Below are 24,885 nucleotides of genomic sequence, written 5' to 3' on the forward strand. Positions count from 1 at the left end.
CGGCCAGTAAATCGGTTCTATATGTACATACATATATATTCTTGTTGATTTTTTAAATTCTGATGGATATTAGGAGTAAATAAAATGAAATGAATTAAAAAAATTAATATAAAAATAAATTAAATTACTTTTCATTCTTACGATAAATATAATAAAATTCATTAATATATATATTATAAATGTGAAATCATATCACATACTGAAAATCTCATGAATCATAATTTTTAATTTCAAAAACTAAATTATCTTTTTTATTTCTGAATGTAGTTCATTATTCTTTTTTATAATATCTTTTTATCTTTATTTTTTTTCAATCAATTTTATTTTAATAACCCAATGGGACGTATTTCTTTATTTTATGAAAAAAACTTATATATTTATATTTATATACTTAAAATGCTTGCATCCCATTAAATGAAGACATGTTGACCTTTTATAGATTTTTTTGTATAATAAATTTTTGTTATTAATTAAATCAATACATTAGGATTCACACATCATGATTTAATTTGATATAAATATATTAAGGTTGAGCATATAAGTCTTACCCTTATTTTATTACTCGGTTAATCATAGGTGAATTATTAATTACTGGAAAAATTAAAAGCGCATAAGGTTTATGTGCCATGCCTGCAGCGTTACGCACTATACAGCTCGCACCGGACACCGGTCATTCAAAATCTCGACACACCAGCGATATTACGTCTCATGTCATGCATGATTAGTTGATTATTACCATTTTAATAGTGTGATTGTTGTTGCTTCCACGATTTCAGTTTATTTTCTTCTCATTAATTCACATTAGCCCTGGAAAATTGCCACTTGAGGTAATTATTAGGATGAGGCGGGTCATGCCTTAATTACATGGAACCCGGCGCATGATTTTAGGATACACCCTAACACGCACGCAAATGTATAACGGTTCAAATAAAATAATTGTCAGTGGGAGAGATTCTGCCTTCTGTGAGATGACATAACTCGAATCTAGATTAAATGACGATAGAACCAAATATATGTACTATTTCTATTAAACACACGCACATCCTCACTCAGATGTTTTTGTCTTAAGATGATAGCTAGCATGCAGTATTTGCATTGTTTTAATGACTAGTTGATTTAAATATATGATAGCGCTAGCGTAGTCATATTGTTTGAATCTGTTATATATTCCGGTGGCCGAGTTCTTGGACGTGAATTAGTAACAGCTCCAGCAGTACATGGACACACCGCGCAACGCAAGTTTGGAAACGGTCAATTTTAGAGAGATTAAACGCGCCTTATCTAGCTGTCAATCAAGAAAACGAGAGACAAAACCTGTGATTGAGCAAAATATTCGGTCACGTGAACCATCCCCAGCTTAATTAGTGCTACTAATTCAAATACCACTAATAATTATATCAATATTAAGAACGTACACCATTTTCATCAACGTGTAGGCCTCGCCGTGCGCAGGATAGTTCTTGCCTTTCGCACCCCCGGCCCTCTGATGAGTATCTCCATGTGATATAAACTAATTAATCTCTTACGGAATCCTTAGTTATCCCTCTTTACGTACCTTTTAGCATGCTAAGATTTCTGGCACTGTGGAGATTTCTTAATTATTTGGCTCAACAGTGTCATATTGCTCTAATACATTCCTTTAGTGACCATTAGTTTCATATGCGTCCTTGTTAGGGGCCCGAGGAGGCAAATCATCTTTTTTCCTTTTGTCTTTTTGACTCTCACTATTTAAGGTTTGGGACTTTATAATTTAGGCCGCATCGTCCAAGACTCGAGATATGATTGGGCCAATTAGTTGTCAAGATTAACTTAATGAGAATCTTAGATCTTAGTTAGTTGTTTCTGCAGCTAGTCAACATGTCCTTTTTGAAAGGTCACTTGCATTATTCCTATATTTTTAACCATTCATATGTGACATGCATTATGGAGTTAGTGCAACCTAAATACAAATTTTCTAGCTAGTTGAGTTGCGCACATGTGATTAGACTTGCCTGAGTTGAATCGATTATGACCCCAAAGAGGGGGAAAAAAAAGGTGCATGGCTCGGTCGTAGGGTTATAGCTATTAGATTAGTTATTATTGACATTTTCTAGCAATAATTAATGGAGAATACTTGCTCTTTTTACCGATCTCTCCTATTACGTGTGGCAGACCAATTTGAACGTCGGTTTGGGCTGGCCCAAACAATATCACTTCTTTAGTCATAATTGTGCACTCTTTTTTATCTTTCCATTCCCCCCGTACAACTTTTCACTTTGAGGGGGAAAGCAGAACTGGTTTCCCTAATACTAAATTAAAAATAAAAAATTTATTAAAATTATTTAATATTTTTTATAAATTTTTATTTAAATAAATATAATATAAAAATATATAATAATATTTTAAATCCAAACTGTTTAAATTAAAATTTGAATAATTTAGATCTCGTCTAAAGATAAGAACATAATCTAAATGGTTCAAATCTTATTATTGAGATGAGCAGTGAAACTGATCCCAGGGAAAAGCATAGCAGGATACCGGATTTCACAACACGGAGATATAAATTTATATTTACACCAAATTAAATTAAAATTTTGATTTTGATGAGCTACAACTTCCATGAAGAAATTGTCTACGACATTTGTCAATGGGCTGATCTCCCGGTCGCTGTACCAATCACCATCGGGACAAATATGCGACCCCAAAATGCAAATCTAATAATCTTGACCTCTCTCCATTTTAATCACGCGATTAATTAATTATTTGACCTGAAACTAAATAATCTCATTTTAGTAACCAGAGCAAGGAAAATGTCGCGCAGGCTAACGCGGAACTATTTTTTGTTATTACTAGACCTGATGCGTTAACTTTAAGTAAAATGTGGTCATTATTTAAAATACAATTCCTGTGTTTCTCTGTTATGAGCTCTTGGACAGGGTATTCAAATTCAAGGTTGTAAAAAATCAGTTTAAACAAAATAAAAGAAAGAAAAAAAAGAAATGTGAGAAGAGGATAAGGAAAGGAAAAAGGCAATTATGGAAGGGGGGTCCTCGGTCACCCGCAAATTTATCTTCCGCGGCACTCTCGAGCCGTGTGCTTGCTTTGCTTACTCATCATATACAAAATTTCATGATAATGTTAATTTTCTTTTTTGTTTGTTGACGTTGATATTATTGCTTTTCCTTTTGTCACGAAACGAAAGCGAGCGTCTAATCAAGGGTTTCGCACATGCTATCAGGTTATCCCGGAAAAAGATGAGAAAAAGACTTCGTTCATTTCAATATTTAAAAAGGAAAAATGTTTTGGGGGAGGGAATATAATCAATATAATATGCCAGTTGAGCTTTCTGTGAGGGATGTGAAAATGGTCCCGAGGAAAAAAATGTTGCTCGGGATGGATCACATGATACAAATTAACGTGTTAGGGTAGAAACGATTTCAATAACTGGAGCACTTGAGGTTCTCTGTTTCGATCTTCCCAAATACAAATAATTAAATAGAGACAAGTGGAATGGGACGTAAATTGCATTAAATGTTTAAAATAATCATACAAAAATATTCAGTGCTGTGATGAGCTGCAGTGAGATGAGCTAATGCATGTGCATAGCCGAATCAGCTAAATCAACTGCAGGAGATTGATGGGCCAAGAGCTGATGCCAGGATGAGCTGATATAATAAGCACATAAGCTAATCAATTAGCTAACTAGGTACTGCGCTGCTGATGGCGAAAGATGATAAGGAATGAGAGTTAAAAAGGATGCAAGAGTTGAGTAGTTTGAGAGCACGAAAACTGAATGGTTGGCTATTGGCTTGTCGTTGAGTGTGTTGGTGAGATGGTGAGTTGTGTGTGTGAAGTGATAGCTTGATCTATGGTCTCTATTTCAATTGCCATGATTTTAGGGGGCTATTTGTCATTTTATTTACTTGTCCTATTTTTTTTTTTATTGCTCAAGGCATCCACCACTGGTAGCAGTGACTAATCCTTTCGTCGTAGGGTTTTCCACAAGGGGGCAAACGACTGGTCATGAAGTGCTTTCCATTTGCATGAGTGAGGAATCAAACCTCCCACCACATGCTTATTTCTGCGAGCATTTTTGGCTACACGAAGTGGGCTTCTGCCCAAGTCTTCCCACTTGTTCGAATATTCAAAATCAATGCTAACATACTCTTGGTCCTACGTGCAAGTAAATGGCACACTATCATTTTCTCATGCTTAAAACTACTCTTAAACACAGGGTGGTGGTTTGACCAATTTCAATGTGAATTGTAACAAGAGTACTTTTTTTTACATCAAGAATGTTTAAATATTTCATCTACATTTAGAACCTTTTTTCCATTCTCGCCGGCAAAGATGGGAAATGAGCTCACCCTACTCCCGCGTACATCTGCAATAGTAACTTGGTTTCATTAGCCTTTTGTTGCTAATATGAGTTCCAATTGAAGAAACTCATCTTGCAATATTTCAATATATAACTTGGAATTTTCCTCACCAATAATCTTGGCTAATATCTTGAAATTCCTATTATTTATGAGAAAATTTTAAAGTTCACTTTTGTGCTTTTAATTGATAAGACTAACTTTTAATTAATCAATTAGAGAAATCGATGTCTCAACATTATGAGTAAATCGGTTCTAATAAAATTTGTTCTCTTGACTTTTCTCACCTACATTATACAAACTATGCTCCTGCCTGATAATGTGCTAACAAAATTGGATGAAATCTCTAGAAATTTTTTTTAGGATTCTACTGATGAGAATAAAAAACCCTACCTTCTCTCTCGAGAATGCATTAGTTCTGATAAAAAGATAAGGAGATTTGGCCTCAAAAAGCTCAAAAACCAAACTATAGCCTTCATCATGAAGCTATATTGGGATCTCATCACTAAACCGAGTTGTCTTTAGGTACGGGTTTTATGTAATAAATATCATTGCAACAAATCCACTATTCTTATGGTTATCAAACCAAACTCTTGCTCTTATGCTTGGAGTAGCATGTGCAAAGCTTGGAGTAAATTCAATGTTGATTATTGGTTAAAAAGTGTGTAAAGGAGATAAGATATCTTTTTAGTATGATAAATGGTCTCCTTTACCTGACCCTCTTGTTAAACATGCCTACCATGATGTAGATTCTATTCTTCATGTTAGAGTTTTTGATTTTAGCAAGCCTATTAGTGGATGGAATTTTGATATCCTACGAAGATACCTTCACCCTAGTGTTATTAAACAAATTGCTCTAGTGCAACCTCCTAATGAATGTGGCAAAGATGATATTATTATTTGGAGGCCCTCTGGTGATAGCAATTTCTCTATCAAATTTGCCTACAAAGCTATCAAGACTCGACAAGTTCAAGATCATTCTGGCTTATGGTACCAAATTTAAAAATAGCCTACTTATGAGAAAATTAAATATCTCCTCTAAAAGGCAGCTTGGGATCAGCTTCAAATCAATGTCATGTCCCCCAGTGGGAATAGCATTCAAGAACGCGCTTACCCACTTGGTTGTAACTCTCTTGACTCTTTTATTCATATTTTACGTGACTGTAAAGATGTCAAGGAGGTTTGGAAAAAATTAGTAAATCCATCTGAACATGATATTTTCTTTTCTTCTTCTGCGCAGAATTGAATAATTTGAAATGCTAAAAATGAAGCAGAAAGCTTGTCTACAAGAAGATTGCTTTAGTAGAAACTTTTTGCCTATGCTTGCTGGAACATTTGAAAAGCAAGATAAAAAAAATTTAGTCTAGAGATACTAATGCAAAAAAATGACATCACTTTCTCTAGTACCAATCAAATCATTAACGACATAAACTTCAATTTAAAATTGATTTTCTAAATAGAACCAACTCTAGACATAAGGCTAGATGGGATCCACCAAAACTTGGATGGGCCAAACTTGATGTTGATGGTTCAGTTAAGCACAATAGAGCAACTACTTGTAGAGGACTTATTAGAGATAACAAGGGAAACTGAATTAAGGGGTTTACTAAAAACCTTTGTTATCAATCTAGCATCACAGCTGAACTCATAGCAATTTTGAAAGAGCTTAACATATGTTAAGATGATAGGATTATCAAAGTAAATATTTGTTCTGATTCTATGAAGGCCCTTTCAAGTAATTTCAATCAAGGTCATCCTCTTGCACCAATTTTGAGGAACATCTGAAACCTTACAATACAAAATTAGGAGATCACTTTTAATCACGTCTGTAAAGAAGCCAACCGCTGTATCAATTTTTTAGCCCACAAGACTTTGAGGGATCATTTTGATATCATTATGGTTTTCAACATGACTTGATTTTGGTCTCTTTATATGATTTTTTATCGTGGTCATGTATTAAAAAAAAATTATAGGTTCGGAAGCCCCTAAGCTTTTTCTTTCTAAAAAATTACTTCCGTTTCTTTTGATACTTTTATTTTCACCTCACAAAACTTTATCCCTGCGGAAATAACCTTCATTAATTACTCCATCCTATGATGTCTACACACTTTTATATGTTACGTGCACACATTAATATATGCACGAGACGACACAAATGTATATAACATTTCACGCTCAATCTTGTGTTTTAAAAATATAATATGTCTTATTCACTTTATTCAATTATCCCAAATTAGTTTGCAATTTTGAAACAATAAGATGATGATAATAATTGTAAATGGCATTTTTTTTAACTCTTGAAATTTAAATAAATAAGAAAAACACTTACGAACATGGGCTTTAAAGACAGAGGCTAAAAGCTAAAAGCCCTTTCCCCACTCTCTTGGGACTAATTTTACAAGCTCTGCCTGCTGCTTGCCAGGAGGGTTTGTAACAGCTAACAGAAGCTCGTTTACTGAACATGGACAGTATCATTAAAGGAGGAATAAATTATAAATAAAAAATCACATTTCGCCCTTTTTTATTTACCGCTTCGTTGTGAATAAGATTCCAGTATTTTTTTTGTTTTCATTCAATTGAACAACTTTGAATTCAAGGGTCGTTTCATGTGCATGCAAGGTGAAAACGGCATGTAAATGATAACATATCAATAATGTACTCCTAGTAGATTTGATCCCATTTATAAATTATTTTCTTTTTTTTATCTGAATATTTATAAATTATTTTCAATATATCTTATTAAAATAAAAAAAATTAAGAAATCATTAGTTCTATCTGAAGATTTAATAATTTTTTAATTTTTTGTATATTAAATATCTATACTTTGATTACCAATACACATATATTTTAATAACATATTTTTTCTCCAATATTTAATGAAGAATAAAAGAAAAAATTTGTATTAAAAATTTAATAAAATAACTTATAAATAGGATGAAAAATAATAGTCTTTATCTGCCCTATTTTCAGGAAGGAGTGTGTTAGGCGGGTGCTTTAATCCTAAGTGCCAAATTGTAAAATATTTAATTTTTTTGGGCTAAAATTGCTAAACACTTCATAAAAAAAGCCCAAAAAAGTACAGATGTTAAATACATGATGTAGAAAACATTTAATTTAATTTAATTTAATTAGAAATGATTTTTTTTTTTTAAAAAAAGTAGTATATCATATACGAATTTAACAAGGAATACGAGCGTGCAGATGCTAGAAGCAAAAGCACGGCGAACTCTGGAGAGAAGGTGAAATTGAATTAGGGGCCCGGGAAGAGATGAAAGCTTGAAATGACGACATGGGTGAGAGGGTGGACAACGTTGGGCGTTTCCAATTTCGTGCGATGAGGACGACACGAGACTAAAGCTCTCTATTTCCTCCAGTTCCAGCAACTCACCCAACAGCCAACAGTAACACCACACCGCTGCCTCAGCCTTCCCCTATAACCTGGCTCACAGTAATAGAGGCTCCATCACCATCACTATTATTACTCTCAAGCTCCATTCTGTAGCCCCCAGGTTATTTCGCTGTCCTCATCTCTCCTGTCCCAATCACCTCTTAATTCCCATCCCCCTTTACACCTGTATTCACCACTCGTCAACATTGCGTGAAATGCTCCCATCCCCATTCATAATTTCACTTCTAACAATTACAATATTTTTTTTTTACAATAAACACAGTCTGCATTTTTTTAAGGTGTGTTTGGTTTTTCAACGTCTAACATCTCATATTCACTTCTTAACATTCCAGATGTTTAATATTGTTTGGTTATTTTTTACATAAACAAAATAATTTTTTGAAAGTGGGTTGAAACATGATTAAAATGTGGATTTAACAACTCAATTTTTTGGTGAATTTGAAATTACAAATGAGAGCTGGGTTGCCTACTTTTATAAATGACTATAATATCTTTATTATGTTTTAATTTTTTCTAATATCAAACTATTTTTTTTCATTCTTATTATTTAACATATTAAATTTTATGTTATATTAATTTATTTTAATTTTTTAAACATTTCTAATATATTATATTTGTACAATAAAAATTATTAATTATCATAAATTAATGTCCTTTTTATCATTACATATTCAAATAACATTTTTAAAAATACAAATTATTATTAATCCAAGTAATTTTTAGTTTTTTAAATTAATTTTAAAAAAATACATTCAAATATAAATTTTATTATAATAACTAACTTTTATTAAATTGATTTTTATTAAATATATTTTCAGCAAATAAACTTTCAAACTGAAAAAAAAAAAACACACAGCTACAAGCTTATACTTCTAAAATACGAGACAATTAAAGTCACTCGCAAGATATGCCGTTAATGTTTTTATTATGATTAATTAAGTCCTCTAATATTATAAATGAATCTTTTGAAATTATAATTAAAGCTTGCTTGTCTTGTGATGATTGGATATGTCTGTGGACTAATTTGACCAATTCGCCTAAGGAAAAACTCATTTGACCAAATAAAAAAAGAAAAACAGAATATGTTGCTAACTCGGGAACGCAAGAGGTCTAATCTAATCTCGTCAAGCCACGACGCCGACGTATTGTATGAACTTCTTCGTAGTCCCAAAACGGCACATCCGCCGTTTCCATCCGCCGTTTCTGTCAGGACTCAGGACCGACGTTTCCAGCCACTCAATGAATTCATTCCGTCCCTTCAATCAATCATGGACGGAAAACGAACGACTTTCGTTATGATTTTTTGAGGTTCAGACAATTACATCAGCTTTTTTTACTTAAAAGCATATTTAAGTATTTGTATCATTTCTGCATAAAAATGTACTGATAAAATCATTTCGCTCATCATTATCTTATCCAAAAAATATAATTTACAAAATAAATAAATTAGACTCTAATGTGGAATTACCTGTATATAATGTACTGCATTGGTCCAGAAAAATTAGGTACGCGATGTTCTCTGGACAGTTTTTTTTTCTTATGTTTATTATTCAAAAGAGCAATGAAATATATCAATGTTAACAAATTGCTTTATGTACAAAAAAGCTTGGGTGTGATTCTAATCAACTAACCAAGGGTGTTAATAGGTTAAATTAAGTTTTAATTAAATAGGAATGAGCTTATTTGATAAGTTAGTTGCCTGAGTTTGGCCTACAATTTGTATAAAATTTTTTTTACAGGTCAAACCTAAATCTATCTAAAGTCTAATTTAAAAGCTTACTTAAAAATAAATATTTTAAATAGACTTGCATTTTAATCTTAAACATCTCAAATATATTTTAAAGTTATTAGCATGTAATGGATAATTTGATATATCAATTACAATATATAATAATTAAAAAGATATATCAATTATAATATAATATAATAATAAAGTAATAACATTAAAATAAATATATAAATACAATCCTATTGAAAAAAAAACTTAGAAATAAGAAAATATTGGTTAATTAAAATCAAATAATAAAACTAATGTACGTAATATATTGCATAACACACATTTATAAGTAGATATTAAAAAAAATAAGTCTAATCTAAAGGTCTAAATCTGAGTTGAATTTATTTGATAAATATGTTAGGCTAAGCATAAAGTAAGCTATGCTAGGGATTGATATATTTTCACCCCTAACCCTAACTAAAGTTAGGCTAGGTTTTAAGGCTTGAGAATTAGGATTCAATAAGTTTATGCGTTACCCATTACGGAGTCTTTATATCAACGATTTAGTTGCATGTATGAAACATCTTTGCCAATCAAGCCAATTCTTTTTTTTCTAAATTCTACCACACGGTACCAAATTATAAAACTAAAATCAAGCTATTATTTGAAAAATATACATAGGTGTATGTCTTGATATTGTTATTAAAAATTCAAAAATAATATAGCTGTTGTTGTCTAATCAAATAATTCTATAATGAATGTCTATCTAGAGTTATTAGAATTGAACCTTTTTACATTGAAGTACTTCAATTAATATTTAGGATTCAGACGCAGAACAATATAAATATTATTTTTATTTAAATTTTTCAGAAAAAAGCATCCGTATAAAACTTGGACTCTGGAAGCTTTGATAGTGTGAGCGTGTTAGGGGAGGGCGATGAGTTCCGTGAAGTAACGGCGCAAGGTCCACACCACGTGGAATTGCGTAGGCGACGGAAGCAGAAAGACAAGAAGGACGTTTTTAACAAAGTCTGCCAAGGCTTTCACCAATTTAGCAAAGAGGCTTCCATTCTAGGCAATGGACTCCCTCGCCTTCTCTTCCTATCTTCCTCGTCTTTAATCTCTATGATATCATTTCCTTGTTCTGCTTTTTCTCTTGAGAGAGAGTGCGAGAAGAAGAGAGAGCAGAAAAAATCTACCATACCTTTAATTTCTTTATACACAACAACAAACATGGCTCGAGGCAAGATCCAGATCAAGAGGATTGAAAATACCACCAACCGTCAGGTCACCTACTCCAAAAGACGAAACGGTCTCTTCAAGAAGGCCAATGAGCTCACTGTTCTCTGCGACGCCAAGGTTTCCATTATTATGTTCTCCAGCAGTACCGGCAAACTCCATGAGTACATCAGCCCCTCCATCACGTACTGCTATATTCCTTCCTCCTCCAAATTCCCAAACCCTAACTTTTTTTAAGAAAAAAATTAAGCTATGTTTGCTCTTCCTTTTTTACTTTGATAGAACGAAGGAATTCTTCGATCAGTACCAAAAGACCGTAGGGATTGATCTATGGAGCTCCCACTACGAGGTCCTTCCTGCTCCCATATTCTCTCTCTATTTATTTTCAGGTTTTTTTTTTTTAACTTTCCCTGTGCTAAATAAAAAGAAATTTTCTTATGTGGCGTCGATCGGTTTTGTTTGCCCCAGAATATGTTAGAGAACCTGAAGAAGCTGAAAGAAGTGAACAAGAATCTTCGTAGAGATATTAGGTCCTCTCGGTCATTTTTTGGGTGATTTTCTCTTTGTTTACATAAAGACTGTGACATATGTGGTTGTATAATTGAACAGGCAGAGGATGGGGGACTGCTTGGATGGTCTGAGCATGGATGACCTGAACCTACTTGAAGAAGAAATGGAACAGGCCACCAAGGTCATTCGTGAGCGGAAGGTAACACAATATAATGTTTAATTAGGAAATATACATGCACTTTCGGATTTTGTTAAGTCAATTAATTTGTTTTACATGCCTGTTTACCATCTTAATTAAATTTAATTCATTTAAAAGTTTTTAAAATTTTGGAGTTTTCAGAGCACATAAATATATCCTTTGGTTACTTGAAGGAACAAATCTATGAAAGTCCCAAGACACAGCCGATAACATAGAAACTTGAGGTGTCTTCGGGTTAAATGAGTTGAAACTTCTACAGAAACGGGAAACAAGAACATGTATCTACATTCCGGTAATGGCTATAAGAAATTGAAAGAGTTCTTAACACAAATTATTAATTTTAATTCAGCACACGAAATTAAATCTATTTGTATGAGAGAAAATTACAGGTTTTGTGTCTTGGATTTCCCTTTTACTGGGGGAGGATGGATTCGTGGATCGAGTTGCTTGACATTTTCCTTTTGTATTTTGCTCGAACGCTTTAATTTAGATAGAATTAAGCTTTGATTGGCTTGATCAGAAGAGTTACATGAGTGGGGAAAACAAACTCTTCATGTGACAATATACCCTGATAACTTATATTGGAAACTTCGGATGTTTTGATAAAAGAAATTGCATCTATTAGCTCCTTGATGAACTGCTATACTGATGTCGTCTTGCTTTAACATTTTTAACCTTGTTAAGTTTTTTTCATAAACAATTCTATCTTTTGAGAGGCAGATTCTTTATTTTATTAGACTACACACGTACACACAGAGTAACAAAGGATATTTTACACAGCACTAGAGCAAAATCTCACAACAAGAGTAACGTTGCCCCAGTAGAGATCTATGCTAACGAGTTTTGTATTTACAATGGTTTACAGTATAAGGTGCTTACAAATCAGATCGACACTCAGAGGAAGAAGGTAGTTGTGGTTTGCTGGTTTCGTAAATAATAATCTGTTTAGGTGTTTAGTTGCCTTCAACTTAATTACTAGATGTGTTGTACTTTTCTTGCAGTACAATAACGAGAGAGAAGTACACGGCAGACTCCTACGTGACTTAGTAAGCAAACTCTCATTTTTTCTAGTTTGAATTTATCGACCTACACACACACACACACTCTCTCTCTCTCTCTATATAAATATATATCTTTTGGCACCTTAAAAATTTGCATGTAATGGCAATTGTTTGGTTCATTAAGGAGGCAAGAGCAGAAGATCCACGTTTTGGATTAATAGAAAACCCAGTGGAGTATGATGCTGTGATGGGATTCTCCAATATAGGTCCTCGCATGTTTGCATTAAGCCTTCAGCCTAGTCACCCCAATCCGCATTCCGGAGCGACAGGCTCAGATCTTACCACTTATCCTTTGCTTTTCTAGCTCCACATCGTTATTAGCTTGCTCAAACCTGCCAGATTTATTTTCCAATAAATTAGACATGCAGTGTATGTTACTACGTTGCATGTTCACTGTTTAAAATATACATGTTACGTTGCTATCCTAAGACCGTAACTGATTGTAATTTTGCATCCCCAAACAAAAGTGTATGTTTACCTGAACCGTAATTCGACTGTTTGTTTAGCGGAATTGACCTTATATAGTGCATGATAATGTGATGCTAATCCCTTTTACAAAAGTGAGAATGGTAGAGGCAATTATCATGTATGGCTAAAGTACGTTTTTGATTCTCTAATTTTATGTAAAATTTTAATTTCATTATTTAATTTTATAAAGTATTTTTTAATCTTTCACCTCTAACATTGTTTGCATCAAATGATTATTTTTTTATCAATTATTGTTATTTTTAAAAATTTATATTCAACATGTAAACATTTGATAATATTTTGTGAATATTTAATAGTTTAATGTAAATTTTTTTATCAATATTTAAAATTTGTGATCAAACTAATAGTGTTAGAGTTAAAGGATTGAAAATACATGCGATTTAAAAAATTAAAGGATCAAAATAAAATTTTAGATAAAATTAAAAGACGAAATATATTTTATCTTTTCTCCAATGCTTAGGATTATGGCAAAGCCAGCTGACGCTGCCTGTGATTTCTATGCTCCAAACTTGGTCGTCATTAATTATTCATGGGATTCGTCAGGGAATTTATTGATGTTTTTAATCTGCACGCTGCATGTGTCTAAGTTTAATACTCATCAAGTCATCATATATTCTTGAGATAAACATAGATTGTTCAGATTCAATTTAGACAGTTGAAATATAGCTTTTCAATTATTTAAGCAATACTCTTATTTTTTTTTTCAAGAAAGGAAAGTATAAGATTATTTTTATTTATAAAAGAAGCTTAGATACTTTCATGATTTCTGGGGAGGTAAAGCATTGAATCCCAGAATCAATATATATATATGCATATGTTGATGATGCCATGTCCCAGTAAAGTTACGTATCAAGAGCAAATCTTGTAAACATGAGCAAATTAAAACATGATCGGACTAATACCAGATGATAGTATCCTTAAGGATTATTTCATCACACAAGATCAATTACAGTGCCGCAAGGCTTCGGGATTATTAACAGGAAACGAAACTACAGGAAAATGTAGAAGGTAACCAACCCCGTGAGCGGTGTACATAGGACCCAATGATGAGAGTCGTATCACTTGTTATATGCAAGGTACGTAAAAGCGGACCGGTCATTAAACTGGTTATGGCACTGGGTCACGGGTTAGTGGTTCAATCGGGGTTGAACCGGGGGTTGAACCGGTGGCAAACTGGTCATGATTAAAATAATACAATTTAAATAAAAAGACATTAATTATAAAAATATTCAACCAAATCCAACCACTCAAAAGTCTAACAATAATAAAATACTATATTTTTGGACTTAGCATGCTCTATCTCTAATTTTTCATTTTTTGACTTCAATTTTATTTTTTTTTGTTATCTTTTTTCTGAACTCAGAGCTCTGAAAAATTAAAAATAAATAAAAAATTAAAAACGACATCGTTTTGGGGTAAAAGTCTGAAAAAATATTAACCCGGTTAACCCAGTCAACCCACTGGGTTATCCGGGTTATACCGGGTTGAACCCGGGTTGACCGGGTTACACCGGTTTACTCCCTCACCGGGTTAAGAGCAAACCCAAACCGGACAGGGGACCGGTTCACCGGTTTCGGGGTTGACCCGGCCGGTCCGGTCTGGTTTTCAATACTATGGTTATATGTATAATTCTTCTCTTTTTCTGCACCAGAATAAAGAGACTGGCAGCTTTATAAGATAAGTCCGAAAGGCACCCTTAAAAAATAAAATACACCTAGCACAAGTGCACAAATGGTTCTAATTTGATTAAAAATTACGCCTTGTTACATTTTTCATTTTAAAATTTACGTTTAATAATTCCATTAATTTCAACACGTGCCTCCACCAAAAAAAAAAATTACAGTTTATTAACTGTCATAAGCTGATCATCACTACTCATGTTGTGTGCTCCATTTTGGGCTTCTTACTCTTGTCATACTGTGCAATGGTAATCATTCTCGAGACACCTATGGAGATCATAGAGTAACATCCAATTATCCTATATATAGAGGAAGGACGATTGACGTAATTACATTGCTTGATGGCTGTAGTGAATAGTGATTCGTCGCCAGTTGGCTGTAATTAAGGAGGACTTCGACGTTGTCCCCTCACGTTTGTATGTATAAACTTCCGAGATGAACTTAGTTCAGGAATTTGTGATGGTGGTGGTGGTGGTAGTTCAGGAATTTGTGGTGGTGGTGGTGACGCAATGATATCACATGCTTTCTGATTAATTATTCCGAGGTTTCAGAGGATCTTAAATCTCTAGGTGGAGTTACAAAGTATATATACATTGATGACTTTTCTCATCGATTCTTCCGATACAGAAGGAATTAATCCCTGGCCACTTTCATCCTCTTATTAGAAATTAATTCAGCAGGAAATTAAAGAAACCTGGTGAAGCAGAGAATGAGTGTTAGGGTTATTTCTGTTTTGGATGAGGAATAGGAGCAGCATTGCCTCCCGGAGAAACAGGATTAGGGCTCCAATTGCCATAGTCTTCCAAATCATGATAACAATCCTCACTCCTCTCTGCCTCCATCGTCTGAAAATTTAAATCCGGCGCCTCTGCTAGTGCTGGTGGTGACGAAATCCGTGCTGACTTTGAATATAATGATATCAGCATCGACGTAATCGCCAACACCATGCTCAACTTTTTCAGAAATGAGCTCATGGTTTTGGTTAATGTATGTGATCATAACTCTGTGTCTTGTGTTTCCTAGAAATTATGGAGATCATGCTGCTTTAAGCAAGTTAATTCAGACCTGAAATTCGTTCATTTAATTGAGAAATAATAGTAAAAAAAAAAAAGTGGGGAAAGATATTAAGAGAATACAGGAGGAGGAGGTGGGAGGAAGAAGCAAATCGGAGAAATTGTCGTTGCCTGCGTCTCCATCATGTATCAAATTACCCAAACACTATTTTTTTAGCTTTGTCATCTCAACCGTTTATCTAAACCGCGACTTATAATTATGCAGCACATGGAAGCTGCAGTAATTTAATTGAAGACGTATTTCAAACTATACCATCTGAATCGTACGTATACCATGTTTCTTTCATGTGTTGATAAGCCGACACACTATTTGGATGATGCACTGATTGACAATTTAATATAGTTTATTTATCCTAATTCCCTTTTTTGATAGCTTATTTATCCTAATTCTGATGTTACGAAACATTGAAAAAACTTTGATTTGATGAAAGGGAGAAAATATACTCTAATCTATTAAAAAATATAAAATATTTTTAATTAAATTAATTTCACCCTAATAAAATAATTATTTATTTTTAAATTAATTTTATTTTTTTATAATTATTCTTATTTAATAAGACGTTTTATTTTAAAATAAATATAAAATATTTTATTTAACAGGATACTTAAAAAAAGATAATGATTATATTTTAAAAAATTAATTTTTTTTTATATTTTTAAATATTTAATATTTTATATTTTTTAATGAGGAATAATATAAAAGCTTTTACCCCATTTCATTGCTCCATTACCCATTACCTGTACAAAGATTGAAGACCATTGCCACAAATCATGCGATCCACGTCCAAAAATGGGATGAAATGAAAGGAAACTACATCAATGGTTGGCAAAGGTCATAAATCATAATGGTACTATTTATTTTTACGTCATCTAAAAAAAAAATGCTCTTTTTCATTCAACGAAATAACTTCCAGAATGCGCGCGGTGATTGCGTGAATATTAGTGATAGCGAGAGTGGGGGTCAAAATTGTGGATTCAGCCTTGATTTCTGTTATACCTCACATGGAATGGGAGGGAAGGACCCAAGGCTTCGCCATTGAACAGAGGCATAGCCCTTCCTTCAGCTTCTCTCTCTTTCTCTGGCGCGATAGGGAGAGAGAACGGCTTCTTGGGCTGTTCATAGCTGTATGCGAGCATGTCTATGTACCTGCATTGTACCTCTTTGAATTAGTAATGCTCGCTCATGTTTGATCGTTCGTTTTCTTCGGGAGCTGCCTTTGGCCTGTACCGATTGAATGACGACAAAATGATTTGATCAATGGGTGATATTTCCCGTAGGGATACAGACGGTGCGATTGAACAGGAATAATCGTTGAACCCGAAGTCCTCGTCTCCGTGTCTTGCATTATTAAAATTTGTCCGGTTGGGGGGAATTAATGAGGGAAACACCTCGATCAAATGGCCATGAAGAGAGAATTTTTGTTTCGGTTAGAGTAAGGCCTTTGAACGAGAAAGAAAAAGCCAGGAACGATGTATCAGAGTGGGAATGCATTTCTCCCAATTCCATCCAATGCAAGAACACCTTTTCAGAATCCTCCTCCTCAATGGATACCTACACGTTTGGTAAAGCTCCAATTTAGCTGGATGATGAAGGCCATTCTGTAATTTTTGTATTTGATAAATTGGACACACTCTCAATTATGACCTAGCATTTCACATATATATGTTCCATCTTGTGATTTTCAAGATCAAGCATGACGTCTCTATTAATTGCAGCAATCCTTAATCCCATGTTCAACATTTTCTTCCTTTCTCAAGCCCCTTTTTAATAATCATTTTTTTTTTTGGAACACAGACAATGTGTTTCGGGATGGTTGCTCCACACAGCATGTATATGAGGCAGGGGTCAAGGCAGTTGCTCTTTCGGTGCTTGGTGGTATCAATTGTGAGTTAAAAAAAAAAAAATGTCGCTTTGTGCTTCCTGATTATTTCTATTATTGTTTATGCTTTAAACATCTTTGCCTCATTGATGAAACCCATCTTCAGCTAGTGTTTTCGCATATGGGCAAACCAGCAGTGGAAAGACATATACCATGACTGGAATTACTGAACTTGCAGTGAGAGATATATACGACTATATAGAGACGGTATAAAACAATTTTATTGCTCTTCGCTTGCAATGAAATAGATGATGTTCTTTAATAGCATCCAAAAGATGACTTGTCATTTCTCAGCATCAAGACAGAGAATTTGTTCTGAGGTTTTCTGCCATGGAGATCTATAATGAAAATGTCAGAGACCTTCAAAGTGCAGATAATAACCCCCTTAGACTTCTAGATGATCCAAGGGTAAATTTATGCCATGTTTTCCCTATTTGTCCAATTGTTGGCTTTCATTCTATTGAATGATCATTGATATTCGCACCCTAAACAGAGAGGGACAATCGTTGAGAAACTTAAAGAGGAGCTTTTGACAGGGAGGAGCCATTTGCAGCAACTCCTGTCTATATGTGCTGGTATTGGTGTTTACTTAGTGCTACTCCTGTATCGCTTTTGATACATTCTGGTGAATTTTTTTTAAGTGTTAGCTATCTGTATTATTATGGCAGCTCAAAGGACAACAAAAGAGACTTCCGTGAATGAAACTAGCTCCAGATCTCATCAAATTCTTCGATTGGTGTGAACTCCATCACGAAGTTACTTTCATTAATTGAGACAAGTTTTCCCGAAATTTTCACAAAAAATTTAAATTCCTGCAGACGATTGAAAGTTCTCCTAGTCATTGTGCAGGCACTAGCAGGTCTGGCATTCTCGTAGCTAGTGTGGTATGATCTTTGACTCTTTTATCCTACAGCGGTATGATAATTGTCTTGTAAAAGGAACGAAAGAGTTCATTTTTTTCTGCAGTATTTTGTTGATCTTGCTGGAAGTGAGCGAGCTTCTCAAGCACTAACAAAAGGTACAAGACTGAGAGAAGGTGGCCATATAAATCGCAGTTTACTAACCCTTGGAACAGTGATCCGGAAACTAAGGTAGGAATTCTCAAGCCTTTTTCTTTCTTAAGGGTACTTGCCCTCCAGTTGCAGGATATTCAAATGAATTATTGAAGCTCTTGATCTGAAAGTTCTACTTGAGGGAAGGTGAAACAGTTTAAATAGATAAAGAAAATATGAAATGTCGGAATTTCTTAAGTAGCTATTATTACCTCTCTCCTGGTCACGAGGCATCCTTGTTGCCCGGCCATGATATTACTTATTATACAAACGACAAATTAAATTTGGCCAAATCATAGATTGGCATAAATCTTCATCAATCTTCAAGGTGATCAATCTTTAGATGATTTTTTTTTTTTTTGAGTAAATGCTCTTCATCTGAAGAGTGCAATGACCTGTGTTTTTAGGAATTTTGACTGACTGTCCTAGAGGTTATGCCCTATGTAAGCTAGTAAGAAACTCAAAAAGTTAGCAGTAGTAATTTAAGTCGTACATGACCTGTATTTTTAGGAATTTTGACTGACTGTCCTAGAGGTTAAGAAAGTCACTAATGAAAAAAAAGATGCGGTTTGGAATGGAAGCATGTACAGCTTTTTTGTTATTAGCTCTTGTTTGGGGTTTCCAGATATAGCTCATTGTTATAACGAGTGTTTGGATTCATATTTTGTCTGCATTTTTACCCTTTATTGCCATGCAAGATTATTCTTCTTACCCCTTGTCTATCTCTACCATGTTAGTACATTGATTACAACGTCTGTATGAATTGCAACTACTCAATGCAGCAAGGAAAGAAACGGACATATACCTTATAGAGACTCCAAGCTAACTCGCATCTTACAAAACTCTTTAGGAGGCAATGCCAGAACAGCCATCATTTGCACCATTAGTCCAACACGCAACCATGTTGAGCAATCTAAAAATACCCTGTTTTTTGCTGGTTGTGCAAAACAAGTTGCTACTAATGCTCAAGTCAATGTCATGATGTCAGACAAGATTTTGGTAAAGCATCTGCAAAAGGAATTGGCTAGAATGGAGAATGAGTTAAGGAGCCTTGCTCCAAACACTGTGATGCTTAAGGAGAAAGAACTTCAGATTGAACAGGTGAGTTTTGATTAATAAAATGGATCCTCTTGGTGCCAAATCCATATTGGTACTGGCAAAATGTTTTCATAAGTTATTTACTTAGAAAATTTACTCTGCTATTTTGAATCAGATTTTAAAAACAAAAAAGAAATTCACTTTCACTTTTAATGAATTTATGACTTATGAGCTACCAAAAAGGTAGTCATCTCCTCTCCTTTTTCCTAAAACCTTCCCCTATTACCGCGAGTGATTAAGACTATTTTTTTCTTTTCTTTTCTTTTTTGTTTTCAATTGTGCCAATAGATATTACTTGCTACATCCATCTGGACTATCTTTTAACATCAATGAACACACTAAAATTTATTTTCCATTCTTCGAATGTGAAATAAGGCTTTAAGGAGGAAAATGAGCTAAATATCTTATTAGTTATGATCTCTTTATTCTGTTTTAACTTGAAACTAAAATTCTCACCCAAAAAAAAAAACCTTGGAAGTCAAGTCAAGTTTTCCTTCTAAATAACTTAATGCGGCACTTAATCATAGCCCATCAAAATAAATATGTTAGATTTAAGTGAAAATTTGGTGGTCAGTACTTTTTTTCAAAGCTTATTATAGAGTCAGATTTTTCTTTGATTTGTTGTCAACGGGAAACTAATAAAATGACTGGTTTTTTATGGTATTTTATATTAGCCGTCGTTTGTCATTTTTCCTGACGTGAAAATGTGCAGATGAATGAAGTGATAAAAGAATTGACTCGGGAACGTGATACTTTCCAATCTCATGTTGAAAATTTGCTTCAGTCGGTAGGGAAAGATCAGCTTCTGAGTGTATATAGAGATATGGCCTCAGAATGCTCAGGTTTTACAAATAATCTTCATCCTGATACGGATCCAAGAACAGGCAACGCGTCTGAGGTTTCCAATGAACCAAGACGTATTGAAACACTGTTGAATAAGCACCTTGCTCAACAGCCTGAGAATCCTGAAGACAATTTTCTTTTGGATGGACATACTCCTGAGTTTATTGGGCCTGATCCATGTAAGGGTTGGGAAGAGATAGCTGGCAGAGTTAATCCTGAATATGGAGATAACTGTAGGGAAGTTCATTGCACTGAAGGCCACGAAGTAGATGTTAATTTGTTCGTTGCTGCTTTAGAAGATATTGGAGGAAAATCACCCATGAGACTTGTCAAGAATGGTGATGCCAAATCATCAAAAGAGGATAATGAGTTGATTCACGAACCTATAGACAATAACCAAGATGTTCTTCAGCAAAAAATTGAGGACCTTCAAAGAACCATTGAACGTCTTGGAGACTTCGCAGAGAAATTCAACAGGTCTTCTGAATTATATATTTCCCCATCAAGTAGTTTCCAACTCACTAGAAGCAATAGTTGCAGGTCAGTTGTGGCTGCTACATGTCATCTTAAGTTTGACCAGGTGGATCAGGAAATAACTCCACATTCTCAGCCTGGTAAGTTGGAGTTTGAAGAGATGTTATCTCCTCAGCTTGATCAGCCAGACCATATAGTCATGTCACCTTCTAAGTTCAATAAGCCAGATAAGGAACCTGTATCACCTCCCCAGTTTGATGATAAGTCACAGTTTAAAACTTTGTTACTTCCTCAGTTCAAAAAGCCAGAAGCGGAAACAGTTACATCACTAGCTAAGGTTGAGAAAGAAAACCCTACGAGTTCACCATACTTTCATGACAAACTTTCTGAACGGAAATTTCAAGCCAAAAAATGGAAATCATCGAAAGAACATCTTCAAACTCACCAAATGGTTGCTTTAGATGAAGTGGAATCTGTTATGGACTCTGATGTGGAAGATACTGCTAGTGTCCTCAATTTTGTCGTGAAAATAAATGGAAGGTCGAAGACAGCACGACTGAAGGACTTTGATGATCTTATGGTGAGTTGGAAAACTTTGTTGCGCATATACTCAGATTGCCAGATGCTTTCTCTGTCCTTTTGGTACTCTCTATTAAAATGTTATTTTTAGTTAATTGCTAGCAACAAGATAATTAGTCAAAATGACTTCTGAATTGCATATACGTGAATCTTGTTATGATTAAACTAATTATGTAGTTAGATATGAGTGCTTAAGAAATCGTAGGTTGCGACGTCTCAATCATACATATATTCATCAGTTGCTAAAGGTTCTACAAAGTCCTGTGTATTGTTCAACAGGGTAGGGGCAGTATGTAGATCTTTTATAGACTTGTAACAATGATAATTATCATTATGCATGAATGCGTGCTTGTATACTAAAGATAATGGATCTGTGAAATATTAGTTCTGTTACCTTTATTTAATTATCCTCATATATGAACTAGTAACTGTTCTTACTTGCCATGTGCTTTTCATTCGAGTTGTAATCACTCATTTCATCGGATAGATTCTATAAATATTTCACACATTCAAAGCTAATTATTGGATGTTACACTTCACCGAAAATAAATAATCCTTAATTGTATTTGGATAGAAAAGGTAAACAATCAATAATAGGCAGATAATCTTATTTTTATCCAGTTTAATTCTCTGTCCATTAAGGAAAATTTTTACGTTTTATGCTCTCAGATCCTTCCAAAAGCATTTGTCATTGAAAGGTATTATAGCATTGATTCGAACCTCACTGTGTTAGGTTCAATCCACGACACATGGCTTCAATAATGAAATGGGCAAAGCTAGACTTGCCAACTTCCAAGGAGTACCGGGAGTTTCGTTGCCTTCTAAATTTGAGAGGCAGCAGAGATACATGGTCGAACTTTGGGATGCTTGCAATGTACCGCTGGTTCATAGATCCTATTATTTTCTTCTTATCGTAGGTGAATTATGGGATCCTATGTACTTGGACATTGAGCTCAGACGTTTGTCCTTCCTAAAGGAGAAATTTTCTACTGGAGCCCCTATGATAGAAGACAGTCAGAATCTCACGCCTGATTTGAGGTATAACTTCAATTCTTTGAGTTGATTTTTTGGCCTGCACTCAAACACGATCATGCTTAGTTTCTCGTTGATTGATTCTTATGGTGACTATCGTCTATGCATATCTTTTTTTTTTTTTGACATTTACATCAGTCTTCTCATTTTGAGCTCAAATTCAGTTTTTCTTAAAACAGTGCATTAGATGTTGAGAAATATTGCCGATGCAAATCCACATTGTTATCTTTTACAAAAGATATTTAAGAGAAATCTCTTTTATTCAAAATGAAATGATAGACTGCACATAGGTTGAGAGGCTTACTCAACGTGAAGTTGATACTTGGCACCACTAAGTATCACGTGAACTTGGGTGTTTGAAATGTTCAGAAACACATGAAGAAGCCAAAAATCTAATAGGGAGGACTGGTGCTTTTGGCCAGGAAAATGATCAAAGTGCTTGTTTATAAGAAACCAAAAAAAAAAAAATCTGTAAGTTTGTCATATGCATTTATCTGACGTTTAATTTTTTCTGGGGCAGCCGCATGGCACTTGATAGCGAGAGGAAGATGCTAAGTAAAAAGGTCCATAAGAAGCTCTCAAGGAAGGAAAGAGAGAAATGTTACCTGAATTGGGGTATTGATTTGAAGTCAAAGCACAGGAGTATACAATTGGCATGGCGACTGTGGACGAATACGCAAGACATGGAGCACTTAAGAGAAAGTGCCATACTCGTTGCAAAGCTGATTGGTCTGACGGAGTCGAATGAGGCGCAGAAGAAGACTTTTGGACATAACTTCTTAGCCTTATTTAAGAGCCGTAAATCCCTCAGTTTTGGAGTACGCTATGATATAGCCCATGATGATTCTTCTTCTTCATTGCGAAGAAAAGTAAGATGACTCTAGTGATAATAATAACAATCATTTTTTTTTTTCATATGAAAGTGTTTCTCTTATTATAGTAGGATTATTCGTACCAGGCCTTCTTCTTCCCCATATCTTAGTCTGAAAAATCAACCCTTACTAACCGCCTCCGTGGTAAGAGGGTTTATTATTATTATTACTATTTGTAACAGTGGTTGAACGCTCTGAACTTTGAAGTGGGGTTTAGTAAATTTGGGCTTTGAAATGGGCTGATTGACAGTAGTGGTAATGGGTCGTCCAGTCATAACAGGAGACTGTGAGGGTCTGAGGGGTGAGAATTGGCACGTCTTCTAGCGGAGATCTGGTCAACCTGGCAGCTCTCATTTATGACAGAATCAACTGCTGCGGGGGTAAAACTTTAAACAAGGAAACACTATTCAATTCCTAAAATTGGCCCATCAAACGGCTCTGCTGCCATCAATGCAATTGATGCGTCTGCGTCTGCGTGCGTTGGAGTCTCATTTTGAAACTAACAATGCCCCAAAAGTTTATTGTTATTAATTATTAAATACTTAAAAAATTCCCTCCTTTCACTTTATTATTCCCCCGACCCTATTTAATGGACTGCTCTGCTTTGTTAATTGTTATCCGATTTTATTGTATTGAACCTAAAGTAGATATGAGGCAAATGAAAAAAAATAAAGGGGACCATTTCTCAATGAATCAATTCATGATGTGTACATGCTATGCACAACTTGCCCAAAAAAAAAAATCGTTGATTTTCTATTGCGTGAAGAAATTTTGCCCATTATATGTGTGTGTGTATTAGCACAACTGTCTAATACTACCAACTAATCCATATCCAAACATTATTGAACTAAAATAGTGGTAGTTTTTTAAGATATTTTTTTATTGTTGACCTTATTTAAGGATAGCGAGTGTTTTCATTCCATTTTAAACATTGCAATGTCAAACAAAAAAAGTGAATATAGTTTTAAATATTACATATTTTTGCTCTGGATAAAGATAGTAAACTTTTCCCCTGGGGGGTGGGAGCGAGAGAGAACTTTTTCCTCTTTTCCGTAAATGCTGGGAAAGACCCAGGCTATGTGTTCCTAACATGGACTGCCCTCAGTGTCTAGGACTCTAATGAAACAACAAATTGTTACTTCTAACCGGTCACGAGACTAGAACAGTAATGATGAAGAGAACCGGATGCTTCATGGAGGAATGAGGCCATGTATGTGTATAGTTTAATGGAGAGGGGGCTTAGAGTAGGAAGTTGTATTAGATTATATTTTAAAATCACTTTTATTTAGCAAATATATACACTAAACTGAACAAGAAGCTTCAA

At 34.4% G+C, this 24,885-nt stretch overlaps 2 protein-coding genes across 2 annotated transcripts; both read left to right on the top strand.

Annotated features, from left to right (window-relative positions):
- Nucleotides 1–10,461: 10,461 nt before the first annotated feature.
- LOC129318614 (agamous-like MADS-box protein AP3) lies at nt 10,462–13,001 on the top strand. The gene is made up of 7 exons (XM_054963471.1): nt 10,462–10,905; nt 11,003–11,069; nt 11,189–11,250; nt 11,330–11,429; nt 12,295–12,336; nt 12,431–12,475; nt 12,615–13,001. The coding sequence occupies exons 1-7, from the start codon at nt 10,607–10,609 to the stop codon at nt 12,792–12,794; spliced, it is 795 nt and encodes a 264-aa protein (XP_054819446.1). The 5' UTR covers nt 10,462–10,606; the 3' UTR covers nt 12,795–13,001.
- A 3,622-nt stretch (nt 13,002–16,623) lies between these two features.
- On the top strand, nt 16,624–23,813 carry LOC129317948 (kinesin-like protein KIN-7C). The gene is made up of 12 exons (XM_054962387.1): nt 16,624–17,294; nt 17,527–17,616; nt 17,718–17,818; nt 17,906–18,019; nt 18,105–18,186; nt 18,280–18,347; nt 18,430–18,495; nt 18,578–18,702; nt 19,446–19,764; nt 20,474–21,658; nt 22,391–22,695; nt 23,210–23,813. The coding sequence occupies exons 1-12, from the start codon at nt 17,108–17,110 to the stop codon at nt 23,565–23,567; spliced, it is 3,000 nt and encodes a 999-aa protein (XP_054818362.1). The 5' UTR covers nt 16,624–17,107; the 3' UTR covers nt 23,568–23,813.
- The last annotated feature ends 1,072 nt before the right edge of the window (nt 23,814–24,885 follow it).

Source organism: Prosopis cineraria, unplaced genomic scaffold, assembly GCF_029017545.1.
Source record: "Prosopis cineraria cultivar Desert tree isolate PC_DT_omini unplaced genomic scaffold, ASM2901754v1 PC8, whole genome shotgun sequence".
NCBI lineage: Eukaryota > Viridiplantae > Streptophyta > Magnoliopsida > Fabales > Fabaceae > Prosopis > Prosopis cineraria.